Source organism: Oncorhynchus tshawytscha, linkage group LG25 (assembly GCF_018296145.1).
Source record: "Oncorhynchus tshawytscha isolate Ot180627B linkage group LG25, Otsh_v2.0, whole genome shotgun sequence".
NCBI lineage: Eukaryota > Metazoa > Chordata > Actinopteri > Salmoniformes > Salmonidae > Oncorhynchus > Oncorhynchus tshawytscha.
This window is the reverse complement of record NC_056453.1, coordinates 14,352,661-14,370,777: the sequence shown is the minus strand read 5'-3', so window position 1 is coordinate 14,370,777 and position 18,117 is coordinate 14,352,661. Positions and strand designations below refer to the sequence as shown.

General features: G+C 41.8%; 1 protein-coding gene across 4 annotated transcripts; it reads left to right on the top strand.

The window, feature by feature from the left end:
- Positions 1-8,560: 8,560 nt before the first annotated feature.
- Positions 8,561-18,059, top strand: a1cf (apobec1 complementation factor). Of its 4 annotated transcripts, none has more exons than XM_024387760.1 (12): positions 8,561-8,669; positions 11,239-11,382; positions 11,899-12,033; positions 12,125-12,255; positions 12,469-12,707; positions 12,946-13,110; positions 13,224-13,321; positions 13,596-13,875; positions 14,629-14,822; positions 15,026-15,162; positions 16,061-16,197; positions 16,724-18,059. In XM_024387760.1, exons 2-12 carry the CDS (start codon positions 11,284-11,286, stop codon positions 16,867-16,869), a joined length of 1,761 nt encoding a protein of 586 aa, XP_024243528.1. In that variant the 5' UTR covers positions 8,561-8,669; positions 11,239-11,283; the 3' UTR covers positions 16,870-18,059. The 4 variants fall into 4 exon arrangements, with proteins under 4 accessions (XP_024243528.1, XP_024243526.1, XP_024243529.1 ...); XM_024387758.1 differs by having other exon boundaries at positions 14,605-14,822; XM_024387759.2 differs by lacking the exon at positions 8,561-8,669 and adding an exon at positions 8,718-8,859 and having other exon boundaries at positions 14,605-14,822.
- The last annotated feature ends 58 nt before the right edge of the window (positions 18,060-18,117 follow it).

Sequence of the window (18,117 nt, the reverse complement as noted above, 5' to 3'; positions counted from 1 at the left end):
TTACATTCTGTCATAAATAGCACATGTTCAACTTCATAAAAAAACATGTCTATCTGCCAATTAAGTATCAATTAAGTAACAAGGTTGACCCTATCAAGGTTAACGATTTAATCTTAAATCAGCCATAAATCCCCTTGTAACATGGGAATAGTTTCACCACATTAAAGCAAGAGTTCAGTTCAGGTACAGCGTTGACCTTAAAATGAGGGACAGACAAAAATGTAGCACATAAATCAAATAAATAAAAATCTCCAGAAATGACTATGTTAATGCAGTAGCATAATTAGGGCTTTACAATGATGCTGAAAACTTGCAGACATAGTGGTCAAAGGGACGGAAAAGGCACTATGTGGAATAACCCACATATTATCGGTACATACACAATTCTCTTTACACATTTTGAGGAAATTGGTCAGAGGTTATTGGAAGGTGTTTATTTTTAGGACTGTTCTCTCACTTTGTCCTCTGAGCTGTAACAGATTTACCTGGTATAATTACAGGACCAGGGGATGAAACAGATGCCTCTTCATCACAGCTCCCCATATTGCTAAAGCTCTTGAAAAACTTGATGTTATTCATGCCTGGATGTCTGCTATTCTCACAAGGCTTTGAAGAGAGTAGAGACAGAAGCCTGGAGATTCAAAGCCACAGCCAGACATTGTCCAGATTACTGAAATGTGGCTCTAATGCCTTTTTAACTAAACTTGGCGTACATTACTAAACATTTTTCTAGGCATTTCAAGCATAACTGTTAGAGTAGCTTGGCGTTCTTTAGATTATGAGAGGAATTATTCTCTGTCAACGCTGTGCAGTGACTGATGGGCACTGAAGGAGATCTCTCAAGGCAAATGCTTAAAGGTCCAATGCAGCCATTTTTATCTCAATATCAAATCAGTTCTGGGTAACAATTAAGTACCTTACTGTGATTGTTTTCAACAATAGCTTCTGAGCAAAGAGCCATTTCTCAAGCAAGAATTTTGCTATGACTGTCTGGTTGTGGTCTGAGTGGGGAGGGGGAAAATGGAGATGAGTTGGTATTGGCAGAGAGGTTTGGAACTCTCTTTCTTATTGGTCAATTCACTATTTTACCATCTGATGATTTCACCAGGCAGGCCAAAACTCCATCACACCAAAACAGGCAGAAATTTCAGGCAGACTTTTCAAACAGCTCTTGCATTTTCACATGTATTATTCCAACCTCGCAATGTGGAAATATATCTTAAACACAGGAAAATCACATTTTTGACAACAAACTGTGCCTGAAACCCTCAGCAACCTATCTCGTTGATGGGTTTTTGGATCAAATTAGATCCTCCCTCCCTTAGTTCTCCTTCTCCATCTACCACTGTCTTTCTGCCTCAATTTCTCAATCTCTGTTTATTTTTCCCTTCCTTATCTGGCTCTTATCTCTCTCACCCTCTATCTTTCTCTTTCTTGTGTCTTATACCCTTCTCACTCTCTCTCTCCTCTCTGTCTCTCATTCTCTCTCCCTCTTTCTGTGTCCCTGTCTCTCTCACTCTCTCTTTTCTTCGTCCCTCTCACTCTTTCTGTTGCGGGTAAGGAGTAGGGCACAGCTGAAAAGGTCAGAGCACTTGTATCATATTATTTTAGATGTGGCCATAAGAAACTGTCAGGGAGGATAAGCTGCAGTGTGTAGCTCTCTAGGAGAGAGGGGTGGGGGTGGGGCGAATAAAATAAGAATAGTGGGCAGGCAGCCATAAAATGTAAGATGAATTTGGAGAAATTCAGAGGGAGAAATGATTATCGCTTGGAAAATAGAGAACAGCTCTTGGAGAAGCTGTGAATCAGGAGTGTTTTCAGATTTTAAAAAATAAAATAAAAGATATACATATTGAATACTTGAATATAGGTTCCTGATATCCTTCCTGATTCATGTAATACAGTGTTATTATGCAGAGTGATGTTTACCCTTTCAATATTGGTCATCGTAATTGTATGCATACATTATTATTATGACTTTAATTTTAGCACCCACCAACCTTATAAAGATTAAGCTCTATTCTATATTATGTACGGCGTCCCTGTTGAATTGTCAACGGGAAGACATGAATCACAAAACTGACACAATATGTGCAATACATACTGTATTTGCATTGTTGCATGCAGTAATACATTGTCCATCTGTGTGTGTGATAAAGAAGGGTGTGCCACCCTGAGCCCAGACTCACATCACAGTGTTCAGTCAGGCAGAGCTCAATAATGGTGCCACCCTGTCTTGCCTTCCTATAATATACTCGCCACACGCTCTATTGAGAGGAAGGGCTGGGCGGCCTGCCATGTGATCTATTCCACTACGGCCCATTCAACAGTGTTGCAGCTACTTTGAAGTCATTAGGACCCTACTCAGCCTACAATTGACTTTTTGTCTGAGAAGTGCATCAAGAAAGAACAACCCCATAGTCTGTACTGTACGCATTAAGGCTTTTTGAGGAGAGATGCTCAACACTTTTTCCATACTACTAATAGGCTACTTCCTTGCTTTCTATATTTTTGATCATGCTGCTTTTTTCAGTCTGCTTTTGAGTCACTTGTTTTTTCGTTATTGGTTTTAACTGCATTGATAGGTCTTCAGCACAAAATATTAGTGTTTGTAGATAATATCTTATGATTAGATAATATCTCATGTTTATGTCTGCGTAGAGCTCTCTACCAGTAGGTATGATAATATCAACAGAGTTAGACAGATTTCCAAGCACACGGTTTGTCTCACCCCCGTCAAAGAACCATTATAGAATAAGTAGTAGCCAGCCATTATGTCATGTATAATTTATTTACTTAAATGACAGCCCTTCTGGTGTGCAATGTACTCACACACTATCACCTATGACCCATTAATACTCATGTTGTTTTACTGCAGTAATTGAGAACCAGACTTCTGGTGCAATTAGCCACCATCCCCTCCTCTACCACTGCTTCAGCTGCTCACCAGTGAGATACTGCCTAAGGCAGCAAACGCATTTCATCATCCTCCTATTTCACTGACTCACTCTGAGAGGCAGGCATAGGATATGAAGTTTCCTTTGGCAGATTCACCCCAATAAATCAAAAGAGTTGTTTTGTAGCTTACAGTATGCTTGTCTCTTTCTCAGAGGACAGGGATGACAGAGAGAGAGAGGAGAACTGCTTCACATCACTACAGGGGCCTCCTCCAGTCAATAAACATCAGATAAAAGACCAGCCTTCCTCTCACTGCCTTTTCAGAAGAGCACATTAATATTTAGAGATGCCTCAAGGTGCAGAAATCGAAAGACGCGGAGGAAGATCAATACAGGAAAGCTACCTCAGTGTCCCTATATTGCTGAGCACAGCAGGGGACTGATTGGTTGCTGATACTTTTAGACAAGTTGTTGTGACATTTGATGCCTTGAACCTACGCTCGAAGCACTGTACCAAGCATGGCACTCTGTTACATTTTGAATAGAATTCTAGATGTTTTGTAGGCATTATCTAGCATAAATAGGTAGCAAGATTATAACGCATGTCCGTGAGATTGAAACCTTGTATGAAAACTGAAATAAGTGTAAATCTTGATTACGTCTGCTCTGTACAGACACTCGCATACACACACAAACGCTAGTACACGCACGCTACACCCACGTACATTGTAATATTGTTGTATAGTGGCATTACACATGTTGTATTGTAGATATGTAGTGGTGTAATAATGTTATACGATGTGCTGTTTTAGCTTTTGTTTTATGTGTGATGTACTGTAAGTGCCTTAATGTGTTTGGACCCCAGGAAGAGTAGCTGCTGCCTTGGTAGCAGCTAATGGTTATTTCTAATAAATACACATTTCCTCTACCTTTGAGTTCAAACGAATGTAATTGTCTCAAACTAACCTCATTATTTTACCAAATTACAACAAAGGTGCTCCACCACATCATAACAAATGTTCATCCTGAGTTATTTAATCCCGTCGGTCTGCTTTCTGACCCAAAGTCATCAGTATGTTCCACACAGCATGGGCTTGGCTTTAAAAACCTCATTTAACAAGCGGTCTTTGGCCAAAGAGGATAGAGCTGACTGAGTGAATGTGGCAAATTGCTCCATTCGGCCATGGTGAATTTCTCCATGTCAGTGTTTTAGCGCGAGGTTGTCCTTCCAGCTATCACCCAGAGCAACTGAGACCAGTCGAGGGACACCCTACAACAACCCCCTCAGACTGGACACCACAAATGGTTGACCTTGTGAATGCAACATGTCAAAATGCATTTAACTGTCGCACAAAGTGGAACAACACAGCAGTGCTTTATGTTACGAGATAAGTGATGAATGAAAGTAAAAAATAAAAAATAAAAAACTAAGGTCTGAGCACATGCTGGACAAACTTTATTAAATACACCTTACCCTTGTTTGTCTCAGAGTTTCCTCTCAGGTTGATTAATGTGACCTGGGTTCCTCACGCCCTAAATCAGATAACAGTGATTAAGTGTCCCTCAGATAAGTGATTGGCTATCACTGCCAGAGAGTCACACTGCAAGCTAACCCGGTTTCTTATCTATAATGTTCATATGCAGGACAACATTTTCCAAGGTAGAGACATTCTGGAATGACTGATTTGTTTCTTTAACATTTTCCATGTGTCAGAGCCGAGATGCGCAGTAGATTTTCTTTACTGGGACATACAGACACAAAGTGTTCTGATGTATTGTGACAGGCCAGGAGGGAACCATTATAGCCATCTGTCACACAGTACCTTAATAAACAGGAAGCTGTCATCTAACATCCTGTTGACTTCCTCCCATGCCACTTCCTTTTGATATCAGCTCTGCCCTGTGATGGATGGCTCCATTTTGGTATATATCGTTTGGTAACATCAAACAAAATATGGATGAAACACACATGGCCTTTTTTTCTGAGGACTTTAACAATTACTGTATGCAGAATTCATAGTAGCTCAATGTCAATGTTTTCCTGAGTGTCTGAAATGTTGAGATGTACACAGCATTCGTGGATGTTATATGTCTAACTACACGGTTGAGTTGATAAACAACGCCTGGTCAGGGATGTCCTTGTGGTGGTCTTCTGTTTGAATGAGCATGGTGCCAGAGGAGGTCACCCAGAATAATAATACCACAACCCTACAGAGACAAATGCTCAGTAACACCAAGTGGAAAACAACAGACACTCCAAAGGACAGATGGGATCTGGGATCTACAGAAGGGGCCGAATTTCTCGCACGGCTTCCTCATTATTACATCATTCAGATTAATGAGGTAATGCTGAGGACATTTTTTAAGGCAGTTTTCTCACTTTTTGGTTCAAGTGAGCCACCAGTAAAGGTACCTCCACTCACTACTTATGGGCGTATCTGTTCAGCCGCACGGGGGCGCTAGAGAGTCAATAAGACGTGACAGACTGCTGGAGGTCTGGACAAACAATGTGACATGCAATGTTTTTCCATGTCTACAGGATAACACTGACATGCACAATTTATTGAATGCATCAGTAATGGAATGAGTGGCACACAGCCTTGGGAGACACAAACCAATTATTTGTGCGGAAATGAAAAAATTGAAAAATGTCTGCCAGTGGAAAGAAATAGGCAAAAGCAATTATGCACAAAACATAGATCAAAGACACTGCCAATGTTTCATTATATTCACAATTGTTGAGGCCAAATATGGATACCAATGTTTGGCACGAATAATAGGTTTCTTATAATTACATATTGTTTACCAAAACCTGGGTTATGTGACATGATATTAGGGGAGACCGGGGTTGGTTGCAATACAATATTTGTCAATTCCTCAGAGATTGTTTGAGCTACTTCATTCAAAATGTGATAGGAACAACTTCCATCTGTCTGCTACAAATTGGTGTTGGTATTATCACTAAATCCAACAGACAAGGTGTGACTTTGTCTCAAATGCAAGGAGAGTTAAATTGTAACAGGGCTTGGGTTGAAATGTAACACTTTGAAAAAATGCTTGAATCATGACATGCAACAAGATGTTGAAAGCCTTTATTGAGAACATAAGAACAACATTGCCATGTTAAACATTTTGTGTGGCAGAAATAATCATCCGAGCTGTTCAAACTTTAGCATTGCTAACTTACACCAAGTACTGTATATCTAGACAAACTGGTTATATACCTGAAATAAGTTTGGTGAATCTAACTACAAAGCAGGTGATGCCATCACACACAAAAAAAGACTTTGTTACTTCAAAATGTTATTTTTGTCAATCAAATTTGCAAAGTTTATCACAGGGTATTGCTTCGTCACATGAGGTTTGCGGACTAAACTGAGCATGTGCAGTGAGTCACATGATTTTAGCTTGTTACTGACTGGAGATTTTGAGAGTGTTACAACTATCCCGTGTTACAGTCATCCCCGGTCTCACCTACCTCTTATTCATCCCAGCTAGGAGGCCAACTCTGATTAGGGGTGTGGATGTGAACAGCTAGACAGAGAAACACCTGGTTAAACCCTGAGAGGGTAAAAGCGTACTAAGCAGGGAGACCCTGCCTATGTAATCTAGGTGATATGTCACTCAAACAAACAAGATGAAACATCAAACATTGTGGCACGACAACACGGCAGTTCAGTAGCTTGTTTACCTACAGTCTATCACTGACAAATGGTGGATAATGTGTTACACTGCGACTTTGGTGTTATAATTGTTGCTGAATAGAATAATAGAATATATAGCTCTCGCTATCAAAGTACTACACAGTAATTTAATTTACTTTATACCCATGTAATTGTGGCCCTATCTCTTAAACAGAAAAACACATACAGTACCAGTCAACAGTTTGGACACCTACTCATTCAAGGGTTTTTCTTTGTTTTTTTAAAACTATTTTCTACATTGTAGAATATTAGTGAAGACATCAAAACTATGAAATAACACATATTATGGAATCATGTCAGAACAAAAAAAGCTTTTAAACAAATCAAAATATATTTTATATTTGAGATTCTTCAAAGTAGCCACCCTTTGCCTTGATGACAGCTTTGCACACTCTTGGCATTCTCTCAACCAGCTTCATGAGGTAGTCACCTGGAATGCATTTCAATTAACAGGTGTGCTTTGTTAAAAGCTCATTTGTGGAATGTCTTTCCTTGTTATTGCGTTTGAGCCAATAAGTTGTGCTGTGACAAGGTAGGGTAGGGGTGGTATACAGAAGATAGCCCTATTTGGTAAAAGACCAAGTCGATATTATGGCAACAGCTCAAATAAGCAAAGAGAATTGACAGTCCATCATTACTTTAAAACATGGTCAGTCAATACAGGAAAAAATAACTTTGAATGTTTCTTCAAGTGCAGTTGCAAAACCATCAAGCGCTATCATGAAACTGGCTTTCATGAGGACCGCCACAGGAAAGGAAGACCCAAGTTCATTAGAGTGACCAGCATCAGAAATAAGTTCAAGTAACAGACACATCACAACATCAACTGTTTAAAGGAGACTGAGTGAATCAGGCCTTCATGGTTGAAATGCTGCAAAGAAACCACTACTAAAGGACACCAATAAGAAGAAGAGACTTTCTTGGGCCAAGAAACACGAGCAATGAACATTAGACCAGTGAAAATCTGTCCTTTGGCCTGATGAGTCCAAATTTGAGATTTTTGATTCCAACCGACGTGTCTTTGTGAGACGCAGAGTAGGTGAACTGATGATCTCTGCATGTGTGGTTCCCACCATGAAGCATGGAGGAGGAGGTGTGATGGTGCTTTGCTGGTGACACTGTCAGTGATTTATTGAGAATTCAAGGCACACGTAACCAGCATGACTACCACAGCATTCTGTAATGATATACCATCCCATCTGGTTTGCACTTTTTGGGACTATCATTTGTTTTTCAACATGACAATGACCCAGCACACCTCCAGCCTATGTAAGGGCTATTTGACAAAGAAGGAGAGTGATGGAGTGCTACATCAGATGACCTGTTCTCCACAATCACCCAACTTTAACCCAATTGAGATGGTTTGGGATGAGTTGGACCGCAGAGTGAAGAAAAAGCAGCCAACAAGTGCTCAGCATATGTGGGAACTCCTTCAAGACTGTTGGAAAAGCATTCCAGGTGAAGCTGGTTGAGAGAATGCCAAAAGTGTGCAAAGTTGTCATCAAGGCAAAGGGTGACTACTTTGAAGAATCTCAAATGTAAAAATATATTTTGATTTGTTTAAATGTTTTTTGGTTATTAAATGATTCCATAATATATGTTATTTTATAATTTAGATGTCTTCACTAGTATTATACAAGGTAGAAAATAATACAAATAAAATAAAACCTTTGAATGAGTAAGCGTGTCCAAACTTTTGACTGCTACTGCATTCTTGAGTCAAAAGTTATAGTTAATACTGTGATTTAATATGACTAAAAATAGTCATGTTGACTTGAGAGTATATAATGTGGTGTTTTAGTTAAGTGAGCAGTGAGTCTGTGTCTGTCTTAGAGCACCATGATCTTGTTGTCCCTGGTCAAAGGGCTCCTCTCTCTGCAGGCAGAGAGGCAGAGAGAGAGATAGGGCTGGTTAAAGTTTAACCCTGCAGGCTCATAAAGCAGCTGGGGGACAGTGAACCTTTGGAGTTTGATATGATGTGATGACAGAATCACCCCAGTGACACGTTGCTAAATTCCCCAGAATGAAGGACTGAGTCTTCCGGGTGTTGATCTCTGGAATTGCTCAGGTAAGCTCAGCTCCCTAATTCTTCCTGGTTGTGTGTCTGCTGCTTTGGAGTCTTGTAAAAAAAGAAAACGCTCCCCTTGGAGATCTGCTCTCTTAGCACTGAGGATATTTTTCATGTGACAGATCTAACTGATCAACTGTGGTCAAATGTTGTGTTGGGTGACTCGTATGGTTCTGAGGACACGGTCGAGGTAAGAAAGCAGGAGGCAGGCATGGTTAGATGGTTTCATGTAGATGTTTGGAAACAACTTTGATTCAACCAGTGGGGTGTCATTTTCTGTTAATCTTGTTGATGTTGAAGGTGTCACATGTGTGACATGCCTGGCGGGGAAAAGCCACGTTTGAAATAGTCATTTTAATTCAGTCGTTTATACTTTTGTAGCCGGTCTATCATTTTTATTTGTCAATTGATTCTAGGACAGTAAGGGCATAGTATTCACAGTAGGGCACTTACAGTTTCAGATAAGACAAACGGATTAACAGTAGCTCTTTCAACTGAAATGTAATCCTATTAAATACACCTACCACTTCCTACCACATACATACCGTAAGGTATGGTATGTAGGACAGATTCCAATGAACATATGGGAACCTTAGTCATAGCTCCATTTTAAATTCGACATCCAGTAGAAACAACACATAATAACCCAGTAAACATTAAAGGAGACTTATCTCAAAAGGAAAGATAATTCATAAAACGTGTGACTAATGACTCCAAAAGGGAAATGAGTCTGAACTATTTGATATCATTTGTATTGTAAATCTTTTTGGACTCATTTCTCCAGCAGCAACAGCGGCCAACCCAGTGGCCTTCAGCCCTGTGTGTATTTAGTCTCAGTCAACAAAGCTACTAAAAGCAGGTACTGATCACTGCCAGATAAGCCTCCGTCTAGTTATCTTGTTTACGCAAACGGTAACCAGGCTATCGTGAAGAGAGCCAGACACAGACAGAGTGAGAATAAGAGAGAGAGAGAGATTGTAATGGAGTTCTGTGGTATTATGTCCACTCAGGGCCTACCCTCATGACAACGCCTTCTCTCCAAGCCACCCAGAACAGAAATAGAACCTAAAGACCGTTTTCCTCCCCAGGTGTTTACCTAGGCTTAAAGTGGCACCCGCGTAACCCAATACCTCATATTTGACAGTAGAGATTCATTGAAGGTGTTTCTTGGTCAGGGAATAGAAGAGTGATGTTGCCATGGCTGGCTGCCTACGCTAATGTTGTGCTAGTGAATGATTAGGCAATAACTCATCTCTCTAGACACCAGCCTGGAGAGTATCATAATGGCAGCTAATACTGAATTCACAGATTCAAATAAATGACCTGGGTCCCAGTATTGTTACTGATGAGAGTGTGAACAAACCATCTGAAATCTGAAATGAGAGAGTGAAACCATATCACCTCTGGCTTGACTGTCGTGAATGACGGTGCTCGACTCAAGAGCAGGTCTACTCCAGTATTTCATATTTTGCCTGGTGTCTTGACATTTACAACAAAGCCTTCCAGACAGCCGTTGAGGAGAGTGATGAGGAGTGAACTGTGAAAACAAAGACATCTGTGGGCTTGTGTGTGTTGGCAGAATTCACTTTCTTAAAGGAGAGATTGGCTTGACTGTATTTGGAAACATTTCAAGGTGAAAAAGACAGGGTGTGCATGATATCATAATTTCCATCACGATTGGCACTTGAGAACGTTTGAAGATCGTTTGAGTGGCCGTCACCCCTCACGTACCCTTTGACCCCTTCTGAGTGGAGCCTTGTCGTCACTAGAAGGCCTCTCTTTGATCCATACGTGTAGAAAGAAACAGAGACAATCAGGATGGAAATGATTGCAACACTCAGAGTTGCCTGTTTACTTTATCTTCCTGATGAGTTAATCAACCTCTTACCAACAAAAGGGGATTATCTTGAAGTAGCCTATAGTATGCTAGTGTTGGGCGTCTTGTGTCTTGTGATTGGCCATTGAAAATCAAAAGGCTTGATTAAGGGACCCTTATTCAAAGCTGTTGCATAAATACTTCATGTATGTCTTATGTGACAGTACATGAGTGTGAGAGAGTGGGGTAGAATAGATTGAGACAAAAAGGGCCTCAGTGGGGGTCTGCTGTTCCTGTGTTTGGCTGAGTTTCGTTAATAATTACATAGCTGTCCTTGACAGGGAACTGAATGAAATAGGCTTCTCTTTACATGTCGTCATGACATGGAGCAATGGCATTAGTGCACAACAGCTGAGTACATGTTGGAGGCGCTATTCAGCCAAAATCAGACTTGATCATTCTGTAAAGGCAATAATTCTGTAAAGGCAATCATTCTGTAAAGGCTAAAGAGTACTTATGAGCAAATGTATCTCACAATACAGAGCACAATTGTCTTGCTATATGTGGAATACATTACCGAAGGTCTGAACCAGTTCAAGAGTTTATGCCTAAAAAGTGAAAATAGTAACAAAAGAAGGCTCAGGCATGGTAACAGTGTGATTTGGTGACCTACTGAGCTCCAGTTCAGTCGGGTAACTGTATGGGTTGTTCAGCGATGTCACTGATGTGTTCTACATTGTGATTTAATTTCAGTGAGCACCCCTAATTTTGCTGATTTATTGCTGACAATCGCTCTCAATGGAATCTAATCAAAAATCCGGGGATGGACTGACGGGCATGCAGAAAGAGGTGCCGCTGCGTGCACTCATTCAGCGCACGGGATACCAGTTATTGCAGGTAGGAACCAGACCCCAATCATTTAGGGCTTTCACCCAGTATATGACCAATGCACAGTGTTGGATACTATCATATGGCCCCCGCACAAAAGTCATCCTTCTTTATGGAGTTTGTGTGTAATGTGAGGAAGTGGGGCTCTGATCAAATCCGTCGCCTATCCATCAGCTTCAAACCTATTTTCTCTAAGCCTCGGTCATGACAAGTGATAATGGGGCACCACCCTGTGGTGGAAGAGACAAACGACTGGATCCCTTTGGCCGTTATTGCTGCAGTCTGGCCCCTGGCAATTGAATTTGATTGGTGCTTCTACAGCTCATACTTTATTGCTATGTGGATTGTCTGGGCAATTTGTGCACAACTACAAGATCATACCAAATGGAGATATCAGGGAGATTTCTATATGAATGCTCAAATCTCTCATTTGGAATGAAACCTGGTTTACAAAAGGGCTTTGAAGTGGTAGGAAATCCTCACAAACCCTGTGCTATTGGTTACTCATTCCAGTTGTGTCCACAGGAGAATGGTCAGAGGAGGTACGGCGGGCCCCCTCCAGGCTGGGAAGGCCCTCCCCCAGAGAGGGGCAGTGAGATCTTTGTGGGGAAGCTACCCAGGGACCTATTCGAGGATGAGCTGGTCCCCTTGTGTGAGAAAGTAAGAGATGTTTGCCCACTTAAAACAGTTGCCAAAGTGTAACCTGTTGTATGTCCTTGTTTTAAAAAATAAATCCCCTTTCTATTCACAGTTTGGGAAGATCTATGAGGTTCGGATGATGATGGACTTCAACGGCAATAATAGGGGATATGCATTTGTTACCTTCACCACCAAAAATGAAGCTAAGACCGCCATGAAACAGCTCAATAACTATGAAATCAGGTAAGCAATCACATGACACAAGGAAATTAAATGGAGAAAAAGCCCTGTGTCGCCTAATGGTCAGCTACCAGAAACATATGCCTGAGTCATGGAAAACTCATTGCAGGACTACGAACACTCTCTTCATCAGCATACAGCAACGATATCGGATTTCATTGTGTACATCGTTGACAAACTAAATCTTCCCATTCAATTCATCTGTTTACTCTCCAGGAACGGAAGACTCCTAGGAGTGTGTGCCAGTGTGGACAACTGTCGTCTGTTTGTGGGGGGTATCCCCAAATCCAAGAAGAGAGAGGAGATCCTGATGGAGATGAAGAAAGTGACAGATGGGGTGTTGGAGGTGATTGTTTACCCCAGTGCTGCGGACAAGACCAAGAACAGGGGCTTCGCCTTTGTGGAGTATGACAGTCACCGCGCTGCAGCCATGGCCAGAAGGAAACTATTACCAGGTACTGGACCCTTATTTCATACAATTAACAGTCATAGTACTGAGAATCAGTCAGTCAGTCTAATCGGTCAGTCAGTCTAAAAACAGCATCATTGTCACATAATCCTATGGAAGGATATAGTGTATCATATTGGATCATGACAACTTTGAGACTTTTGACTGTGAAAACCAATTTGGGTCTTATGACTCTGGGTGGTCTGATTGGCTGAAATGTTGAACTTCCTGATCTTCTTCCCCAGGGAGGATCCAGCTGTGGGGACACGCCATCGCCGTGGACTGGGCGGAGCCTGAAGTGGAAGTGGACGAGGACACCATGGCAACGGTGAAGATTCTCTATGTGAGAAACTTGATGCTGGCTACTACAGAAGAGACCATCGAGAAGGAGTTCAACAGTATCAAACCAGGCAGGTTCAGTTACAGTACAGCCGGAGAGTGTGTCACGTTCAACAACGAGTTTCTATATGTGACTGTGTGTTGTAATGGGGTTGATAAGCGGATGCATGTTAACGATCCACAGGTGCTGTAGAGAGAGTGAAGAAGATCAGAGACTACGCCTTTGTCCATTTCACCCAGAGAGAGGATGCGATAAGCGCCATGGACGCAGTGAACGGAAAGGTATAATCTCTCACACTTTCTCTCTTGCGGGCCTCTCTATCGCACTGGTCCATCCCAGGACATGTAATGTTATAACGACACGTGCTTTTATCTAAAGTGACTCCCAGTTAACCATACGCGCAATATCAATACATGCAACACATGTGGGAATCAAACTCACATCAGAATCAGGCTCCAGCCACCAGAACCAAGCAGTATCACACAACAATGCACGATCCAGCCACACAACCGTCCTCTACACTGAACAGTTCCTAAATGTCAACTCCTCCTCTAGCTGGTGGATGGCTCTCCCGTGGAGGTGACCCTGGCCAAGCCGGTGGATAAGGACAACTACGTGCGCTACACCCGGGGTACAGGTGGCCGCGGTGGGGCCCTGCTCCAGGGGGAGTACACCTACACACTTGGCCAGGTGTATGATCCCTCAGCAGCCTACCTGGGTGCCCCAGTGTTCTACGCCCCACAGGCATATGCTGCTATTCCTAATCAGTTCCGCTTCCCCAGTGCCAAGGGGCATGTGGGTGGCCGTGGCCTGGTGCGCACACCCTCGGTTAGAGGTGGGTACCCTCTCTCTGCTTCTTCTCCACAGACAATCAGTGAGACACAAATATATGTGGCAATTTATCTACCAATCTTTGTCTTTGAGTACCTGACTTGATCAATGGTATCTGCTATAATCACTTGAGAGATCCAAATCCAACCAGCCTCGATGGGTAGATTCCAACATCAGCAATTCAATGAAAGATTCAACTGAAATGACTTTGGTCTAAATTGCAATGAATGGTTTTAATCAACAGCATGTTCCAAAATACTTCATTCAAATGTTAAACAAGGCTGGAGCCAAATACACATTTTGCAATGATACAGTATATTTTCTTTCATTTATGTCTATGTTTGATCTCCTAATAGAGATAAGTTACCCATTTTCATGCATTTAGCACTTTGCTGTACTGCTTTATTTATAGTAGTAAGAGATTTGGGATGTCTGACTGTCATTCAAAATGTGCTCTCCATGGCTGCATATTACAGTCTAGTATGACAAGTGCGATCATTCAAAAGTTGGATTTGGGGGGGAATTGAACATGTTGAAAATGGAATCATTGAAATGAATGACGACCAACCCCCCCAAAAAATCGAAATAACGCCACAGCTTTAAGTGGTGAAAATGAGAATCGCTGTACTGTGCCGGCCTGGATGACACCATAATCAGTGTTTACATCGTCTTGATGGCCCCCAGGTGATTTCTGGTGATTTTGATTGGATTTAATGCCTTCTTGCATTCCTAGAAATTTACATGAATGTACCTGTAGGGGCAGCGGGGGTGCGCGGAATGGGTGGTCGCGGATACCTTGCCTACGCAGGTGTAGGCCGAGGCTGTGCCACCTACCAACTAAAGACAGACAAGCACCCCGACGACAAGCTCTTTGACCTGCTGCCGGGCATGGAGCTCACGCCCATGAACCCTGTGTCTATGAAGCCTCCCGGTATCAAACATGCGCCACAGGTACACACCTCCCGGATGAGGCAATGAACTGCATGATGAGGAACAACAACAAACACACACACACACGCACCCACACACTTACTTATTAGCCCTAAATAAGGTATTCAGAATTCTGCTCACTCAATAATTGAATGTTGCAGAAAAACAATGTCATATCATTGATTGATCTATGGATATGTGTTGATTCGTATACCATCTTCCAGATCTTGGAGGATGTGTGTCAGAAGAACAACTGGGGGCAGCCAGTTTATCAGCTTCACTCTGCCATTGGACTTGATCAAAGGCAACTGTTCCTCTACAAAGTCACCATTCCGGCTCTGGCCACCCAATACCCTAATGTGTAAGAAACACAGCCATACTTTGGAGTCTACTGTACACATCAGTTATGTTTTCAGTAGTGGCTTCCTATATCGAAGGACCCCTTTGGATAACATAACCTTATAAAGAAGTTCACTTCTAAAAAACATTTACCAAATCTGTGTTTTGGATGTAAATGGCATGTTACAGAAGATACCACTTGGTTTTGAGAAACGTAATCCAACAGCAATAAAACTCTTCGTGCTCGTTAAGAAGTTGCAAGGGCACAGATAAAACATGAGCAAAGACTCCAAAAACACCCAAACATTGTAATTTTAGAAACGGTAACGCTCTCAGTATAGCGATGCAGGTCTTTAGATGTCGTACACATGAAATTGTGTCATTCCCAACTTTATCCGCAACGTTATATTCCATGTCAGGCATGTGGCGCGTGCGACACGAGCGATACTTCTTCCGTGTAGCTCCCGCATGAGCACACAGAAAGGTAGGCTCTAGCTCCTGGGAGGGCAACTCAAGTCCTCCAGGGCCTGATTGGTGTCACACTTTTTCTCCATCCCTAGCAAACACAGCTGATTAATCAGATTGCATTCTAAACTGAAGATCATGATTAGGTGATTATTGGAGTCAGGTGTGTTAGCTGGAGCTGGGGTAAAACTGTGACACCATATCAGGCCCTCGAAGGACTGGAATTGCCCACCCCTGCTATAGCTCGAGTCACACAACATGTAATATAACGTTGTGGATAAAGATTGTAATGACACATCCGCTGAATAAGCATGAGGAAGTATATCGCTAGTGGGGTCAATTTCTAAAGCCAAGTGAAATCGCAAAAAGAGCAAGTGTCTGGGCTCTTCTATTACATACCATTTACATACATACAACATCAACTTCTTTAACCGTCTCTCCCTTCTTTCCTCCAGGCATCCGTTCACCCCAGCCAAGCTGTGTACTGCTGTGGATGAGGCCAAGGTTCATGCTGCGGAGCATGCCCTGCAGACCCTGGGGCTGCAGACAGAGGGCGCTGAGGCCTCATCTGCAGCAGTAGCTGCATTCCCAGGTATGTTGTAATTTACTTTTTTTTTTTAACCTTTATTTAACAAGCCAAGTCAGTTAAGAACAAATTCTTATTTACAATGACGACCTAGGAACAGTGGGATAATTGCCTTGTTCAGGGGCAGAAGGACCCATTTTTTACCTTGTCAGCTCGGGGATTCCATCTAGAAACCTTTCGGTTACAGGCCCAACACTCTAACCACTAGGCTACCTGCCTCCCCCAAAGGTCAGTAAGACTAACCATCATCCAACCCTCTCTCTAGAGTAGGTCGCTAGCCTAGAACCACATAATGGTATACACTACAAATACTAGCCAAACCAAAAGGCTATCCGGCCTTCACTGTGGCAACCCGTGGAGACGGTTATGGAGTGTTCTAAGTTCTAATGCCATCCTGGAACCTCATTAATGGCATATTCTGGCAAGTGCTAGTTTGTGATAGGTTCTAGAAAAAAACGTATCATACAGACACAATAACAGTAAGATATGAGGTTAAACCATTTAAATGTACGTCATTTCTCCTGATCTGCAGGTTACACAATAGCGAACGCCTCAGTAGCTGCCTCCCAGCTCAAACAGGCTGTCACCCTGGGCCAGGACCTGACAGCATACGCTACCTACGAGGGCTATCCGGCCTTCGCCGTGGCAACCCGTGGAGACGGTTATGGAGTGTTCTAAATTCTTAGTATATACATTCTCAGTCTGTGTAAAACTTATGTAGTATCCATTATGTCAATTTCATTTGATTGTGTTGATCTATTTAGTGGTAGAGGACCAGAATGAGATGTTATAGAGTTAGCAAATTGTCAGAAGTAGATTGTTTATGATGCATTTTATCATTATTTTGACAGCCAATTCTTTTTTTCCCAAATCACCTTTTATATGACACAGTTGCTGGTTCATAGTCATGGACTAGTGACTTCCTTTGACCCAATAGAGGTTGTAGTGTCCCTTTCAAGTTTGTTCAATTGTCCCTAAAAGTCTTTATATTTCCTCATAAAATCAATGATAGAAGTCGAGTTTGCAAATGTCAGGGATACCATTTCTGCCATGGTTTCAATGGTGACCTTTACTTTCTACCTAAATCTCCTGCGGGTGCCTTTTGATGTTGTTGCACAGTTGTACATTGTTAGACTGAAAACACTGGTGTAGTTCAGCCACTTTTGATGGTGAGATGTGTGAAAAAGTTTTTTTTTCTTTCCTGCTATTTGTGTCTCAGTATTTACAAATGCATACACAGAATGTGTTTCCCTCTCTTTTCCGATGTTATAGTGTGCAGAAAGCGAAAACCATCCACAAGCTGTGAAGCTGAACTGCCTATTTTAATATTTGAAGGTTTTGTTGTCTGTGCAAACGTGTCTGTTTCATCCATGGGATATTTATTGTCAAAATGTCTGATTTTACATTGGAGTGTTAGCTATGGACGATCATCTTGAACAGAGATCGACGTCATTCTGTTTTGCTTATTTCCCTCATTACCTTACACCCGACCTAGGCTTGTGAACATGGACGTTGGGAGTGTTAACACACTTATCAGGGCACGAAACGACACTGATAAATATGATAATGCCTAAGCAGTGACAGTATTAAAGTGTGTGTATAGCACTTAGAACCTATTTTTATACCAGAAATCCAACACTATTTGTATAGTTATATTGTTTTTGGATATTTCAAAATTCTCTGTGCCTCAATAATTTATCTGAAATCCCATAAAAGCAAATGATAAAGGGTTGAAATAAATGCAAATCTGAAATTTAAGGAGAAATGGGTACATTTTTTGCGAAACTACATGTGGTACTGCTTGGGTAATTAGAAAGTGTCATGAACTGCAATTGCCCATGATGAATAAACCAACTGCATTTTGAAAACTGCTTTCTTTACTTTACTTCAACCTTTTCTCTCTACATATGACTAAGAAATGCGTCA

Excerpts from the sequence above, each read along its gene's own strand:
- a1cf (XM_024387758.1), top strand. The coding sequence starts at position 11,284 with ATGGAATCTAATCAAAAATCCGGGGATGGACTGACGGGCATGCAGAAA. Across the intron at positions 13,111-13,223 it reads GTTCAACAGTATCAAACCAG|GTGCTGTAGAGAGAGTGAAG; the intron begins GCAGGTTCAGTT and ends AACGATCCACAG. Across the intron at positions 14,823-15,025 it reads GTATCAAACATGCGCCACAG|ATCTTGGAGGATGTGTGTCA; the intron begins GTACACACCTCC and ends ACCATCTTCCAG.